At 41.6% G+C, this 17,153-nt stretch overlaps 1 protein-coding gene across 1 annotated transcript in view; it reads right to left on the reverse strand.

Moving 5' to 3' along the window:
- Positions 1-4,858: 4,858 nt before the first annotated feature.
- The window catches only part of LOC115148689 (junctional adhesion molecule C), a 50,025-nt gene continuing 37,730 nt past the window's right edge, over positions 4,859-17,153 (reverse strand). Inside the window, exons 2-9 of the mRNA XM_029690793.1 lie at positions 10,151-10,219; positions 9,865-9,978; positions 9,496-9,648; positions 8,519-8,721; positions 7,764-7,863; positions 7,489-7,612; positions 7,229-7,283; positions 4,859-7,131 (exon numbers count right to left, since the gene is read on the reverse strand). Coding sequence (XP_029546653.1) covers positions 7,096-7,131; positions 7,229-7,283; positions 7,489-7,612; positions 7,764-7,863; positions 8,519-8,721; positions 9,496-9,648; positions 9,865-9,978; positions 10,151-10,219 — 854 coding nt within the window. The 3' untranslated portion in view covers positions 4,859-7,095. The remainder of the gene's footprint in view (positions 7,132-7,228; positions 7,284-7,488; positions 7,613-7,763; positions 7,864-8,518; positions 8,722-9,495; positions 9,649-9,864; positions 9,979-10,150; positions 10,220-17,153) is intronic.

Genomic DNA, 17,153 nt, shown 5'->3' on the forward strand with positions numbered 1-17,153 from the left:
CAATATGTTGGTTGTTTTTATGTTTTCTAAACCGAGGCACAACTTGGCGATACTTCCAGGAACGCTTTCGAAATGGACCAAACGGACCAGGCCAAGGTTTTAGGTTTGAGAAGTCAGTGAGAGAAGTGAAAGGTTCTTCCTTAGTTGTTCATTTTCTCAATCTAAAGGCACAAACTAGATTCAAGCCAATGTCTGAAGTAGTTGAACATGTTACTACTCCAACCTCGTGAAAGGGACAAACTGACACGTTTTCATTTGTCAAAAACAATACAATTATGGATTCTTTCAACCCGACTGTCACCCACCCGCCCTTCATCCACACAAGGTTTCAATCCATACAATGTTTCATGACCCTAAACCCGCCCGGGGACAACAGGTTATGAGTCAACCTGTGCATCACTAATACATCTAAACAGGGCTGAAAAGTGGCTGGTAGCAGGAATATATAACTACTTATGGTAATATATACATGTGAACAGGAGTAATATTGCAAACTAAAATAGCCTCCAACACTCTACTGAACAAATTGGATGCCATCCGTTTTGTCACCAAAGCCCAATATACTACCCACCACTGCGACCTGTATGCTCTCATTGGCTGGCCCTCGCTTCATACTCGTCGCTAAACCCACTGGCTTCAGGTCATCTACAAGTCTCTGCTAGGTAAAGCCCTGCCTTATCTCAGCTCACTGGTCACCATAGCAGCACCCACTTGTAGCACACGCTCCAGCAGGTATATCTCACTGGTCACCCCCAAAGACAATTCCTCCGTTGGCCGCTTTTCCTTCCAGTTCTCTGCTGCCAATGACTGGAACGAACTGCAAAAATCACTGAAGCTGGAGACTCATATCTCCCTCACTAGCTTTAAGCACCAGTTGTCCGAACAGCTCACAGATCACTGCACCTGTACATAGCCCATCTGTAAACAGCCCATCCAACTACCTCATCCCATACTGTATTTATTTATCTTGCTCCTTTGCACCCCAGTATCTCTACTTGCACATTCATCTTCACATTCCAGTGTTTAATTGTTATATTGTAATTACTTCGCCACCATTGCCTATTTATTGCCTTAACTCCCTTATCTTACCTCATTTGCACTCAGTGTATATAGACTTTTTGTTTTCTTTTTTTCAACTGTATTATTGACTGTTTATTCCATGTGTAACTCTGTTGTATATGTCGAACTGCTATGCTTTATCTTGGCCAGGTTGCCGTTGCAAATGAGAACTTGTTCTCAACTAGCCTACCTGGTTAAATAAAGGTGAAATAAAAAAAAATTCAATTGTCTACAAGCTACATATTTAATTTGTCACATGCGCCAAATACAACAGGTGTAGGCCTTACAGTGAAATGCTTACTTACAAGCCCTTAACCAACAATGCAGTTTTAAGAAGAAAAATAATTGTGTTAATTACAAAATAGATAAGTAGAAAATAAAAGTAACAAATAATTAAAGAGCAGCAGTAAAATAACAATAGCAAGGCTATATACAGGGGGTACTGTTACAGAGTCAATGTGCGGGGGCACCGGTTAGTTGAGGTACTATGTACATGTAGGAGTTAGTGACTATGCATAAACAATAAACAGAGTAGCAGCAGTGTAAAAGAGGGGAGGGGGGATGCAAATAGTCTGGGTAGCCATCTGATTAGCTATTCAGGAAGCTATCCAGCTGTTCAGGAATCTTATGGCTTGGGGGTAGAAGCTGTTAACAAGTCTTTTGGACCTAGACTTGGCGCTCCAGTACTGCTTGCCATGCGGAACATGAGAGAACAGTCTGTGACTAGGGTGGCTGGAGTCTTTGACAATTTTTAGGGCCTTCCACTAACCCTACCTGGTTTCGAGGTTCTGGGTGGCAGGAAGCTTGGCCCCAGTTATGTACTGGGTCGTACGCACTATCCTCTGTAGTGCCTTTCGGTCGGAGGCCAAGCAGTTGCCATACCAGGCATTGATGCAACCAGTCAGGATGCTCTCGATGTTGCAGCTGTGGAAACTTTTGAGGATCCGAGGACCATGTCAAATCTTTTCAGTCTCTTGAGGGGGAATAGGCTTTGCCGTACCCTCTACACAACTGTCATGGTGTGTTTGGACCATGATAGTTTGTTGGTGACGTGGACACCAAGGAACTTGAAGCTCTCAACCTGCTCCACTACAGCCCCATCGATGAGAATGGGGGTGTGCTCGGTCCTCCTTTTCGTGTAGTCCACAATCATCTCCTTAGTCTTGATCACGTTAAGGGAGAGGTTGTTGTCCTGGCACCACACGGCCAGGTCTCGGACCACCTCCTTGTAGGCAGTCTCATCATTTTTTTTGTAATCAGGCTTACCACTGTTGTGTCGTCTGCAAACTTGATGATTGAGTTGGAGACGTGCATGGCCACACAGTCATGGGTGAACAAGGAGTACAGGGGGTGGATGAGCACGCACTGTATGTGGGAACTTCTTCAAGACTGTTGGAAAGCATTCCTCGTGAAGCTGGTTGAGAGAATGCCAAGTGTGTGCAAAGCTGTAATCAAGGCAAAGGGTGGCTACTTTGAAGAATCTCAAATAAAATATGTTTTGATTTGTTTAACACTTTTTTTTTTTTTTTTTTTTTTTTTTTTGGTTGCTACATGATTCCATGTGTTTCATATTTTAGATGTCTTCACTATTATTCTAAAATGTAGAAAATAGTCAATAAAGAAAAACCCTTGAATGAGTAGGTGTGTCCAAACTTTTGACTGGTACAGCATATTTATTATTGTCACATCAGTTTACAAACAATGTAAAAATAATATTTCAGTTAATAAAACCGCATACAATTATATTTTTTTGCTTTCTTGAGGAAGGCAGCTCCAGAATGCTAGTGTTTCAGCCTTGCTCAGTGCTGTCTGTGGTGGTGGGGCAGCCAGCGGAAAAAACGTAGAGTAGGGGTTGGTAATGTTCTCTAGTGGTGCCGTGATTGGCTCAGTGTTCTGTCACTCATGGGGACACTATGTCACTGTGAAATCTACAGGGAGAGCTAGAAAATTCAAGCCCCTTGGGTGCTGCCATAGAGTTACATTAGAAGTGCCCATCCAAGAAGGCTCAAGGTCATTGGCCACAGATAAAATTACGTCAAATCAAGTTATATCTACTGTAGATTTGATTGGACTGATCATGTCAACATCATACTTTCTAAATCTTAGCTAGCAGTCATGTATCAAGTTGACAATCTACTGGCAAATCCTTTTCGACCCTTGTCATATGAAGAGAAATTATAGATAAAACGAATCGGTGCTCATCGGCCATTGGACATAAGCCTTACACAACAAGTTGGACATAAGTGGTTTGGAAGGAATCAGTGGCAAACTGCAAGCTTTGCAAAGCAATCACTAGCTTGCTATTCAATGGAGAGGGTGTGTGGTCCAAGTCTGGGTTTAAGGGTCTCTTTTCCAAGCTTAAAAGGATAAACATTCACTTGCAACACACCATGGGCCAGAAAAGGTTGAATTCATTGGTCATGCGTCAATCCAGCATGAATTCTGCTGCGTTCAAATGAACTGGAAACTCTGAACTGGGAAATCTCAGACTTCAGTGAGTTCAAGACTGGGAACTGGAACAAGACTGGGGGGGGGGTCCCAGTTGTCTTGAAAGCACCGTAAATCCACAGAATGCCAGATTTTTAAGGAAACATTTGTCCACAAGAAGGACCGCCGTACCACCTTCCTGTTCAAGTGACCACAGTAAGGTGAGTTCAAAAATGTATTGTATGCTGCTTCATAAATTATGCCAGGGAGATATGTATACTGTAGCTAAGAAAGTAATACTAAGTGTATGTTGTGTGGTAAGCTGTTTGTAGCCCATGTAATAATAACTTGGTCCCCTTCCCCTCATAACTTCCCCTACTGTTCTGACTGGGTGGTGCACATGTAGCCTACAGCCTGTTTGAGAAATGCAATCATCGAATATTGTAAGATTTTTAATTGTCTGCTTATATGCCCCTTATATGCAGTAAATTAGTCTGAATGGACGGTTTTGCTGCCAGACAAGGCTCCGCTGATAGCCAGGTGTAGCGGTGGTAAGGATTCACTCCATGGTGCTGAAAAGAAAGCTCTGCTGTTGGGACAGCTTTATGTAGGCCCTAACAGGTTGTGGACACCATTTGTCACCATTATAGCGGAATTAATGTATAGTCTTGTGGCTTTGCTGGCATGCATTGGTGATGAAATAAAAGTTTGCCATAGTAAAATCACCACTGGTGGTGTTTTCAGGTACTGTCAACAATTTACTGACTAAATGAAAGGTCCTTAAGGTAGAGAGAAAAGTGCTGCCATTGAGTCACAAATCAATGGCTGGCAGCCCCATGGTAAATCCCACCAAGAACAGTGTCCGGAGGTGGCCATTTCCCAGTCACTAAAGTCATCAGTTGGCACTAAGCTACAAAGCTAGAAGTTCTACTATCTTAAAAGCTGCTAACCTAAAGCCGAACCCTACACTTGATCCTAACCAAACTGCTAACCTTATGTCTAACGTTAAAGACCAAAAAGCTAATTTCCCAACATAATATCCTTGTTACATGTTACTCAGGTAACAAACTGAGTTACATTCGGGAAAGGAGTCAGCACCATCTTCAGTGACCGGAGAACAGGTTTGCTACATTTTGATCTTTCGACAGATGCCATTTGATCATAAGAACAATGTGATAATGTGTTCGGTTTGACTTTTTCTTCACAGGTTCAAAGACTGGGGAAGATGTCACCTGATCAGCAGTAAGTAAAAATTGTAAAGCGTTAAACCATTAATGGGCCGAATGTTTCACCTGATTATTCTCTTGTATTTTCAGAACTCGTGTCAAGGCAATGGAACTTGCAGTCCCCACTCAATAATAAAACAAGACAAATCCATCAATAGTTTATTTCTGTCTTTTTCATGTTCTCTTCTGTCCATACTGAACACACTCGCTGTCCTATCGAATATTTTCTGTTTATTTTTGTAAATTAAAATCCACCGCACATGTCAGAATATTAGGAGTTTTATTATTCATAGACATACGGTTTAAGAATTCTCAGAGGATTTGTACCTGGCCTGAGATGGGTGTTACATGAGTTTGGTTCAGAAAATGTAATCCATGAATTAAACATGTGAACACATGAAAAGCTTGAACCTTTACATGACCTCAATGCCAACCTCCAGCATTGGAGAAATTAGAGGAAGATTTTCAACACTGGATAGATGGAACCTCGATCTTTGGATTGGAGGAAACATAATTGGCAGTTAGTATTTGGCTTAGCTAGCCCCAACCACAGAACATGTGTTGGAATACATCGTTCACTGTGTATTTACAACTAAATTGTAGGTTTTAAAGAAAGGGCTTGTAAATAACATCTATTTTCAATGCCTTGGAAGTTGCAGGTGTTTTCTGGCTTTATGGTAAATGTAGGCCACATGCTTTTGTGTTTCTCCATCTATTTAGTCTGTTAAACTTTGTATATGTTCTTCTGTTTTGTGTACTAGTGCTGTGTCTTTACCAAAAATAATTCCCACTATATTTAGGCACTAATACATCTCTATTTCTACTCCAATGGAAAAAAGTTGAATCCTTTAAAGAATGTAAAACAAATCTATATACAAAGCAAAGCAGATATGTACAAATTATTTGGGTGGGAAAATGTTACACTATTGTCTTAAGAATAGGTGGCAATGTCATCATTCCTCTCAAACGCTGTTTGTAGAGTTAAAAATGGTATTAATGTTTTTGTTAAAAAATGTTGAAGCTGATCTATTGTTGTAATGGCAGAAGGCACTTAAAAGGAATGATCTTTATCAATGTACCCGTTTTGTGAAAAACTCAGGCAATTGTTGTGTGTATCGTAATGTTTTGTAACGCTTGGAAATGTCTGAAATAAATTAAGTTGGGAAAATGTTAAATACCATTTGTCTAAGTTGTTTACTTCAATTTTCTATTTCAAATTCAGTTATTTTTGCCTGGGGTAGAGATGATTGAACACTATTGATATCTTCCTATGAGCAAACATTTGGCAGATCAGCTCTACCATTACCATGTATTTTTCAAGCCATGGAAAGAGTTTCATATTGCCTCCTTTGGGTAGTTTTACATCTGCTTATTCTCCAATGTTTTTCACCATAGTCTTGATTGGTGGGGGTGGGAGGGAACAAACAATTATCTATATACAATCAGTACAATTTTTAGCCAACATCAACCCTGTATTATTACATACTGAACATATTCCTGACACAGCAAAAACCCCAACCTGGACAGTATATTCAAAATATACAGGATAAACAGAAAGCACAGAAGGACACTTAAAATCAAGGATATGCAGCACTGATTGTGTAGTGTTTCCTAGCTTTTGGTTGGTACTCTTTGAAGCCTCCTACTGTCTAAGACTATATCTACAATACAAACATCAACATGTAACTTTCTTTCAATATTAACATGGAAATCCCAGCAGTAAATAAAATATCTAAGACCATTCTAGAGGAAAACCTTTATGCTAGGTTTTGTAATTAGATTTTTTTCATGATCAGGAAAAGTGACTGTTTACAGCTGAATACTGAGTGGTTGAAACGCATATTTTTCCCAAAACCCCCCAAAAAACGGTTAGTATTTTACAAATATTTAAAAAAGTAAACCTTTATCTATAGACGTTTCAAAATATATTCCATCAAAAATACTGACATTTCGCTGGTAGAAAAAAAAAGGTTTTTGAAGCAAATGTTTACAGTAGAAATGTGTTATGTTAGATTTACTTCAGAACGTAGCTAAATACTTTTTTTCCCTCCTGGCAGAACATCTTACATAAATGTTTTTTTTTCCCAGCAGATGTTAAAAACCTTTTAAAACATGCAATAACTAACTTAACTCCATAATTTAGCAAAATAAGTTGATTGGTGATAAACGGTCAACAAGTTGGTTTCAAAACTTGTCTGGATCTAACAATGGTTAACAGTTCTATATAGATGTGAAAACTTGTCACCTTTGGCAAACTTCAATCGTTTCAGACATGCTGAGAGCTCAAGGCACGTACTGTGGCAGCTCACTGGTCATCTCACACACTTAATGAGTTCAGTCCAAAGTACCACACTTTTCACTTCCATGCCCTTCGTCTTCCTCTTCAGATGACAAACGAAGATTTGTGTCGGAAGTCGCCCTGGAATACAAAGGGAAGAGCAAGTAAGCTAAAGTTAAAGGACTGCCTAGTTGAACTTTTTTGAGTTTAAAAAAAATCTTAGTTTTTCTTTACGCACCTCGTCCTCGGTTCTGACGTAGTCCACCCCTTCTCCTTTGGCTGGTGCTTTGTAACTGAAACACAATGGAGACATGATCAGAAGGCATTTATGTTGTTGCAAAAACAACACATTTGTAGAAAGAATTGTTCCATGCATGTTATAAAACCTTGGGCCGTAAGTTAACCAGGTCAAGTTGTGAAGTCAAGCTTGTTCATAAAGTCTAAATTGGCAAATGTTGAGCCATGACCCATCCCTATTGCCGCTCAATTTTCACTCACTTGTTTCCAGTCTGTTTCTGGCTGGCGAAGTAGCCACGCTTGTACGCAAAGCAGAGGCCCACTGTTATGCACAATAGCACCACCACCAGCACTCCCAGGATGATCCTGGCAATATTGATATCATCTGGGGAAAAACAACAGGAAGAATGAAGAATTGAAGTTGAGATACCTTCAACTGGCTCTTTATGAATTGAATACCGGACTACTGGAATGACATGCTTCAACAAACAACATGTGTCTTGTGTACAACTTTGTCAGCTGTCAGACAGACTTACAGATTTCCATTGTCTGCGGTCCACACTCTGAGTGGCCCGCGTCGTTCTTTGCTCGGCAGAAGTACTCTGCTGAGTCGTTCATTCTGACAGCACTGAATTTCTGCAGAGGAAAAACCAACAACAGCAAGTCTCAATTACACTCCGTATAACCGGAGTCCTTTCATTCTGGTGTATTTACTGCATGTGGGAAAGTGCAGGCTTATAACAAGGTTCAATTTGAATTACATTGGGGGTGGAACTGCCCCTAAAATGAGTTGCTTTACTCTTCAACAGATATCCCTTCAGTTCTCGTTGTATGCTGTCTCCCATCGGATTTTAACCCACGTTAATGACGGTCTCGTCCTCTAATTCTAGTCCTGTTAATAATTAGTTGGCTTTCAGTTGGATATGAAAAGCAGATTTGGCAGCATGTGCTGGTGGTCTTCAAGGACAAGCGGCCAATATGAACAGTAGTAGGGTGTGACTCCCTGGAAGTAAAGTATGTCAGTGACAGCCAGGCCAACCTTTAGAAGCCAGTGTAAAGGTTGAGTGGAGTGAAGGGGCCGAGCCACTGACTATCTAGGGGGAGAGGGAGTTCAGGAATGTGCCAATGAGGACAGCAGATTCCCCTAATGGCTCAAGCCCCCTCACACCATCAACTGTCACCCCAAAATATCTGCCCCTACCGCTGGGGGCATGGCCACCACCCCCGCAGCCTCGCCCTGCACTACAGTGTCCCCTTCCCTCCCAGTCACCGCACACAAACACACACTCACCAGGGTGCCTGTTTCGGCGTTGAGCGTGTAGGAGGAGTTGATAAACTTAGAGCTGGTCTTGGGGTCATCTGGGATTTCCTCCTTGTTGCGGAACCATTGGTACTGAGACTTGGGGAAACCCTGATCCTCCACGCATCGCAGCTCTGCCGCCGTCCCTACAGGCACCGATTTGGGGACAGCACATTTCGGCACCACTGGCTTCACTGTGGACACAATCACACATTTAGCAATGGCAACATTCAGCATCTGATTGTGTCAAAAACAGCATAGCCCATAATACACACTGAATTATAGTTACTAGGCCAATGAATGATCTCGGAGGGTGGGTATGTGTTTTTTGCCCCGTGCCAAACCCTGCCAACACTTTCCATCTTTAGCACTGCGATTTAGCGGGGATGCAGTTTCAGAGGTTTCCCCATATAGCCCAGAACACGCCTTTGGAGCAGAGCTGCCCCACAGTCAAAAAGCATCCTCATACAGTACATGTGCCAAAAGGTTGGCGTGACCTAAAACACGGTTTCAGCTTACAGCATCGATAGTTATCACTATTGCAGCTCTGTTTTAGTAAAACAGAGGAAAAACGAGTTCCTGTAAACTGATATGGCTGTTTTAGGTACAAAGACATGTTCATTGTGTTTTGTATGTTATGTTTCAAAGCTTCAAGGTTTAAGACTAACGGCAAACATTTTAGCAGTGAAATGAGATGCATTAAAGAATTGCAACGCAAATGACTGATGGCAAACATGCAATTTCACAGAGGTAGCGGCAATGCTCCCTTCCCCAAACATGTCATTTCAGTCATAGCCACAAGGTGATGCATCTTCGTGTGGGTGTACAGTCTTGAATTTGTTCTGGTTTCAATATTATACCACAGTTTACTGTAGTAACACAACTAATGATGTGCTTCTGGTGCAAAAAGCTGGTGATTATGTGTTGAGCAGATGAAGAAATGCGGCTGGGTGGGATGATAGACCTACCTCTTATGACAAGGTTGATCAAAATCTCATCAAAGGATTTAAGGTCAGTCTGGGCGCTGACCTCGCAACGATAACTGGCTGAGTCTGATCTTGTGGCGTTGGTTATCACCAATGTCGCAGGCTCTCTGATCCTTGCTCTGCCCTCCAAATCTCCTGCAGGAGTAAAAAAACATGCTTTAAGTTCCCATTGATTTAATACAGGCATAATTGATGAGTATAAAACAGAATGTCATTCCTTCATTAGTCCAAGTTGTTTGTGTCTGTAAGAGGATTTGAATTTTTTGGGGGGGTTTTGTCACTTTGATATTGATGTTGGAGATATTAGTGAAGACGCCATTACGACAAAGCACTCCGTTGAATCTGTGTTACCTGAGATCTTCTTCTCAAAGTAGACATAACTGGGCTCCCCATCCTTAATTTTCTTCCATTCGATTCTTGGGTTTTTTGTGGAGATGGACTCTATCAAACAGGACAATTCGATAGCTGCCAGAGGAGACAAGAGGGAATTAGATGCAAGTTTTTTTTTTAAGGAAGAAACAAAGGATAGATGTTATCTAGTTCTGGTTCCTTAGTGTCATGTCAAGGTCAAGCAGGAAATGTCTGTAACTGATTGTCGTGTTGGTGTATATATTACGACATCTCTATTGGCTCTTACATTCAAACTCGTTGGCCCATGGTGCATCATTCGTTGTTTTCAGTATTACTGCCAATACGTTGAAGTAGCCTGCAAAACAGGAAAGGAAGAAACATGAGCCTTACTGCCAAACTTTGCCATTACACACACGTGCAATGTCCATTGGTGGCTGTTCGCAGGGCTGTGGTATGTCAGCTGGCTGTTATGCCTGCATTAGGCATGTTTCTAACCAGTCAGTTCATCCAAAATTCCAGAAACTCAATTAACATCAAACCCCTCCATCCCCTTGCTCCCAGTCTACCACCCCACCCAGACGCATTCTTCATTCTTTCCAGCGTACCCTGACCTGAATCTGTTACCTTCCATTTTTAGTCTGGCGGGGCAAACCAATGCGGGCATACGCAAGGCGAGCTCAGTTTCTGCGCACGGTGGGTAATTGTGCAGGCAGACACGTGCCCTTCTCGGTGCGGGCTCTCCCGTGCCAGTGGCAGCCTAGCCGCTGGCTGACACGTGTGCCCATGTAGCAGTAATGGGCCTTGGGTGCCCTGGAAACACGCCCGCTTTGGTTTGTGACAGAGGGATGTACTGTAAAAAGTTAAACCTAAGCAATCTTAAATATCTTATATTAGTGATAATTTACTAGTATTAGTGTTTTCTTCTGACCAAACTAAATTATCGAACATCAATGGCATATAATTTCACTTGTTTTAACGAAAAAAAAATAATACTTAATACAAGTAATTTATCTTACATGTATTTCAAGATATTTTACCTTAAATCGTCTTATCTTTAAATAAGATAAATGAATTGCAACTCCATCACTTTTCAACCTCATATTCATTATTTCCAGCACCAAACCAGTGTCTACATATGTGAAAACGGTGTGTTTCTATGATCTGTGGTTAAAAAGATAAGTGTCCAACAAAATGTTTCTCTGTGACATCACAGGGTGGGATAAAATTTTTTATAAAAAAAGATTTTCAAAAACTGCAACAAGTTTCTAGCCAGAGGGAGGGTATTTTCTTGCTCCCTACATCACCGTGAATCTCATAGTGTTTCAAAATCACAGTTTTCAAAATGTTTTAACTTACGATGATATAGAACTTAACATTATTGTTTTCTACCAAACGTACAAACGTAGAGACACTGGTTTGGTGCTGGCCTTTTTTAGGTTAAAATAAGCACAATTATCTGCCAATGATAGTAGATAATTTAGCTTGGTATGAAAAACCCCCACTAATTTTAATAAATGAATTATCACTCAATATAAGATATTTAGGCTTGATTAGATTTCACTTTTTGCAGTGTGCACCGCAGAATCACACAGAAAGGCCATGCTCCCACACATGCATCCCAACCCAGTCATACACCCATGAATAGTCTCCCTGAGACTAAAGCTTAGGCTCAAGTAGCTGCTAGAGGCCTAAGCCCCCCAATCCATTAAAAAGACAGGAGCACATTTAGAGCCTTTTACTGTTTTAGAGTTCACCGGGCCTCTGCTGACACAGTGAATTAGCAAAGCACCACACAGTTCTTTCACACAGTAAGGCGAGTCGGTGACCTGAAAGCGTAAGGTCACGGATCCTTTGGTAGACCATTCCCCAGGAAATTCTACTCACACCCAGGCATTAAAGTAGGTGTATTTTCTGTGACACTCACCCACTTCCTACTAAGTCAAGGTCAGCTTGCTTTGGTATCATACCAGTTCCCTGCTATCCAATACACTATCCAATGCACGCATGGTTGAGGGAGCTGTCTGGGGTTGCCTTCTAAAGCAGACAGGGTAAGCTGCTTACCCTAATGTCTCTGAGATCATTACTAGATCACAGCTTGTTTACCTTATGTCGTCAGTTTAAACACCATGCTATACATTGTCCCGCATGCTGAAAAAGGTGATTATCCGCCCTCTTACATCAATATAAGATTAAACAATTAAATGAGATGTAGTAAGGGAGTGATCTGTTTACCCTCACTACTTGGACAGACCAGAGCCTTAGATATGCAGTTTTAGAAACTGTTCTTCGTCCTGTCAGCATTACATGGCAACACAGGAATTTTGATAGCACACAGGGCTGCGGGCCAGAAGGTTGTGGGTTGGCATACCACTGTGGACAAGAGTAGGGGTAGAAAGATCACCTTTATGGTAAAAACATTGCATGAATCTATCATCGTATTTGCAGGTCAGAGAAAGAAAAAAAAAGCCTTTTAGAAACATTTCACGCAATTGTACTTCATTTTACATATTAGGAGAATATTTTTTAATTCCACACAAATTACTGAAATTGCAGGCTAAGGATGGACAGAGAAATAGGCCTGTGTGTTTATCTTACCATATTTCTGCAATGCCAAATCAGTGTGTCTTGTTTGCAACGAACCTGTCCCTGTTTGTAAACATTTTTATCTGAGCATGGTACTTTCAAAAGTTAGGCCTACCTTTCCACCCTAGGCCGACCAACGCAGAAAAATGTAAGCTTTAACTGCTGGCTACTCTTCTTCTGTGGCTTAACCCAAAAAAAAAGGTCACAAGTGTTTCCCTAAAAGCTGTCTGGGTTTAAACAACATTATATTGTACAGAAAATGAATAGCTTAATCAATTGACAGTGACAGAATTAGATTACTTCCCAAGCAAAGTACATTTCTTGTCTCCTCGGTTAAAGGTTGTAGCTCAGCCTCTGAATGTCATAGAAAATTAAACAATGAAAACCCCATATCCGTCAGAGTCACATCTTTCCCGTTATTTTACAACTTGTTTGTAGCGTAAAGCATCGCCGACCAAAGCACTGTTATAGATCACTTTATATAAATCGGAACCATTTTATTTTCTTCAAAATGTTTAGCTAACAAGGGGTAGGACTGTTTTTTCCATTTTATTTAATAAAAAGGTAGGCCTATGGCATACCCTCTCATACCCCCTCAATTCAAGTCTTGGTTTTAACTTAACAGCCCGTCACTGACACAGAGGTAAGCCATTTAAAGAGTGCAAGGTGAGTGTAGCATTGACCTACAAATCTATGGATATAGCAGCTTATAGCCTCATTTCGCCTGTCAAACAGGTAAGCCTACCTCTTTATTTTTTAAATAGGAAGAAATAGGCTCCAACAGAAAGCCCTCTTGCTGTTAGTAAAGTCAAATTAAAATGAATTATGCCTACTCGAATTTGCCTACATTTCCGATTGATTTTGCTGCAGCTGCTGCTTCAAGTTTCTGCACCACAGTGTAAGTTAGGCTACTCGGATCTGGCTTATTGTGAGGTCAATAACTCTGATAAATACATCCTGAGCAAGAAACAAATTATTTTGAATAAAATCAACTAAAGTAGTAAGCTATCAAAGTTCACCTCCAGTCCTCATCACCGTGCTCTCTTTCTCAAACTGAACAGAACATAGGCATAGTCCCTGCGCAAGATAGTGCATTTTTTTGGACTAGACCTATAATCAACAACAAAAACATTGTAAGAAGCCTTTGACTCTCCTCCTGAACTCCCACCCTAGGCCTACACAGCACAGCCATTGGTTAGACAGGACACACATTTATCTTTTTATCAGCAAGATCAGAGCAAGATCAGAGCAGGTCGAGGCTCAGGGTTGGAATATTCATTGCCGTGTTAAATGCAGCCTAGTTGTATTTACACCGTCACAGCATCTATGTTAGAAATGTAACTTTGCTCTGTGCTTCTCCGAGCATGGACTTCGTAAACTACAGCCTATAGGCTATGGATCATTTGATTGAGAACACACCAAATAGCCTATAGGTGCACATGATATTGCGTGCCCAGTGGAGAATCAGAGATGAGGGGTGGCATCGGGCATATATATAGCCGTATATATAGATATATATCCGAATGTGGCAGGGGCTACAGTCCATTACGGATTACAAAGAAACCCAACCGTGATCTGCCCAACGATGCCTCTCTACCAGACAAACACACATCGATATATGGCCTAATATAGCCACGTGGCAGGGGCTACAGTCCATTACGGATTACCAAGGAATACCCAACCATGATCTGCCTAACGATGCCTCTCTACCAGATGAACTTAATGCATTGTAGGCATGCTTTGACAACAACTATTGAGCCAGGTGTGAGGGCTGTCAACGACCCAAAGGATTGGGTGATCTTGCCATCTCTGAGACCGACGTGAGAAGAGTCTTTAAATCAGGTCAACACCCGCAAGGCCGGGGACCCCGACGGTATTCCAGGGAGGGTTCTCAGGGCATGCGTAGAATAGCTGGCAGGCATATTCACGGTACTTTTTAACCTCTCCTGGTCCCAGTCTGTGATCTCCATGTTTTAAGATGACCACCATCATTCCTGTTCCTAAAAACTCTAAAGCTTCATGCCACAATGACTACCGCTCTGTAGCTCTCAGTTCTGTAATCATGAAGTGCTTTGAGAGGCTGGTTATGGCACACATCAACTCAAGCATCCCAGACACCCTAGACCCACTCCAATTTGCATACAGCCCCAACAGACAACGCAATCTCAATTGCACTCCACACTGCCCTCACACACTTAGATACGAGGAATACCTGTGAGAATGCTGTTCATTGATTACACCATTGTCCCCTCCAAGCTCGTCACCAAGCTTAGGACTCTGGATCTTAACACCTCCTTCTGCAACTGGATCCTGGACTTCCTGACGGGCCGACGCCAGAAGGTGAGGGTAGACAACGTCACCTCCGCCACGCTGACCCTTAACACAGGGGCCGCTTAGTCCCCTTCACCCACGATTGTGTGGCCACGCACGACTCCATTATCAAGTTCACTGATGAAACGGCGGTGGTAGGCCTGATCACCGGCGACGATGAGTCAGCCTACAGGGAGGTCAATGACCTGGCAGTGTGATGCCAGAGCAACAACCTCTCCATCAACGTCAGCAAGACCAAGGAGTTGATTGTGGACGGGGCGACAGGGCAGCAGTGGAGCAGGTAGTCAGCTTCAAGTTCCTCTGTGTCAAAATCACTAAAAACTTAAAATGGTCCAAACACACACGCACAGTCGGGAAGACGCGACTATGCCTCTTCCCCCTCAGGAGGTTTGAGGGTTGTACGGACATAACATCACTGGGGCTGAGCTCCCTGCCATCCAGGACCTCTATATCAGGCGGTGTGAAAAGATGGCCTGAAAAATTGTCAAAGAAATCAACCACTCAAGCCATAGACTATGATTTCTGCTGCAGCATGGCAAGAGGTACTGGTAGATCAAGTTTGACACCAACTAGCTCTTGAACAGCTTCTGTCCCCAAGCAATATGACTGATAATTTCATAACAAAATAGCTACACGGACTATCAGAGTTAACCATGCATCTTTTTTACCTTTTATTTCAATCTTTTCACTGTCTATGCACACTCACAAACACACACTGTCACTACAAAACACACACACTCCATAATGTTCTCACTCACACATAATATGTACATACGTTTATATTGACTCCACACCCGCAAGCTACTGGTACTCTGTTTCTCTTCCATCTTGTTGCCTAATCCCCTTACCCCTATACATATCTATCTCCATCACTCCAGTATCCCTGCACATGTAAATATGGTATTGGACCTGTCTTTTTAAATATTTCCTGTATATAGTATGCTTACTTAAATACACAAAAGTATTTCATATTTCTTAATCGTATTTCTCGTGTTTTTTTCTAGTAATACATTGTTATTGATTATTGCATTGTTGGGTTTTGAGTTTGCAAGAAATGCATTTTACTGAACTTGTGCATGTGATATTTAAACTTTAAACTTAATAAGCAACTAATTCTAAACCACTGAGAAATACAGAAATTAAATCAATTACAAATGACATGATCCTCCCCTGGACTAGGTTTAAAAAAATACTTAACCCTCCCCTTGACTGAAATTGAAAAAGCACGACCCTCCTCCATTTTCCTCCAGGTAACCATTCTGTAAATTTCGATTGATTGATCGCTAAAGTTCAGGAGTGAGAGCGATGGAAAGGAAGGACTATGAGTAATTCTTCTTTAGTGTAAACCTTTGAAACTTTAATGTTCCCCACATTGCTAATGTTAATGGCTATGAATCTTTAATAACAGTATTTTGGGCTTTGTCTCTCGAGATGTGATCCATTTCATACAGTTCTAGTTCAGACAGACAACAAAAGTTAGGCCCTGAGAGGAAAAAGTTTTTAATTTTGCCTTTTAAAAAGCCCACAAGCATTAGAAGTGACAAGGAATAAAAGCAGTATAAAATACAGTATTTTGTTAATACTGTAACAATGCTTGACTGAAAAGCTAATTTACTGTGTTTCTAAACTGAAACATCAAATTGTTTTGTCAAAGCCTGAAACATATTCCTCTATTCCAGAATATCAAGGGACACGAAGACATACCCTTGGTTATGAAAATAGAGCTCTTTGGCCACGCACACCAGTGGTGGGTTTAGCGTCGAAAGAAGGATGCATATCCAAAATGGAACCTCATACCTACTGTAAAATATAGAAGGGGAAAGGGGATACCTAGTCAGTTGCACAACTGAATGCATTCAACCAAAATGTCTCTTCCATATTTAACCCAACCCCTCAATCTCTGAAGGGGGGCTGCCTTAAAATCGACATCCACGTCATCGTCACCCAGGGAGCAGTTGTTGTGGGGGTCAACTGCCTTGCTCAAGGGCAGAATGGAAGATTTTTCCAACTTGCCAGCTCTGGGATTTGAACAAGCAACTAATCGCTAGGCTACCTGCCTTCCCCAGGTAGTGGTGAATCTTTGAAGTTATGGGGCTATTTTGCTTCCACTGGTCCTTGGGTCCTTGTTAAGGCCAACGGCATAATGAACTTTACCCAGTACCAGGATATTTTTAAGAAAAACATGGTTGTCTCTGGCAGGAGGCTGGAACTTGGCCGCAAGTGGATTTTCCAGCAAGACAATAACCCAGGGCATGCATCAAAAATCCACAAAGAAATGGTTAATTGACCACAAAATCAACATTTTGTAATGGCCCCCAGAAAACTTGTGGTCCATAAGGACCTGGAAAGGTTATGTATGGAGAAATTGTCTAAGA

The sequence above is a fragment of the Salmo trutta genome, chromosome 15, assembly GCF_901001165.1.
Source record: "Salmo trutta chromosome 15, fSalTru1.1, whole genome shotgun sequence".
Classification (NCBI taxonomy): Eukaryota; Metazoa; Chordata; class Actinopteri; order Salmoniformes; family Salmonidae; genus Salmo; species Salmo trutta.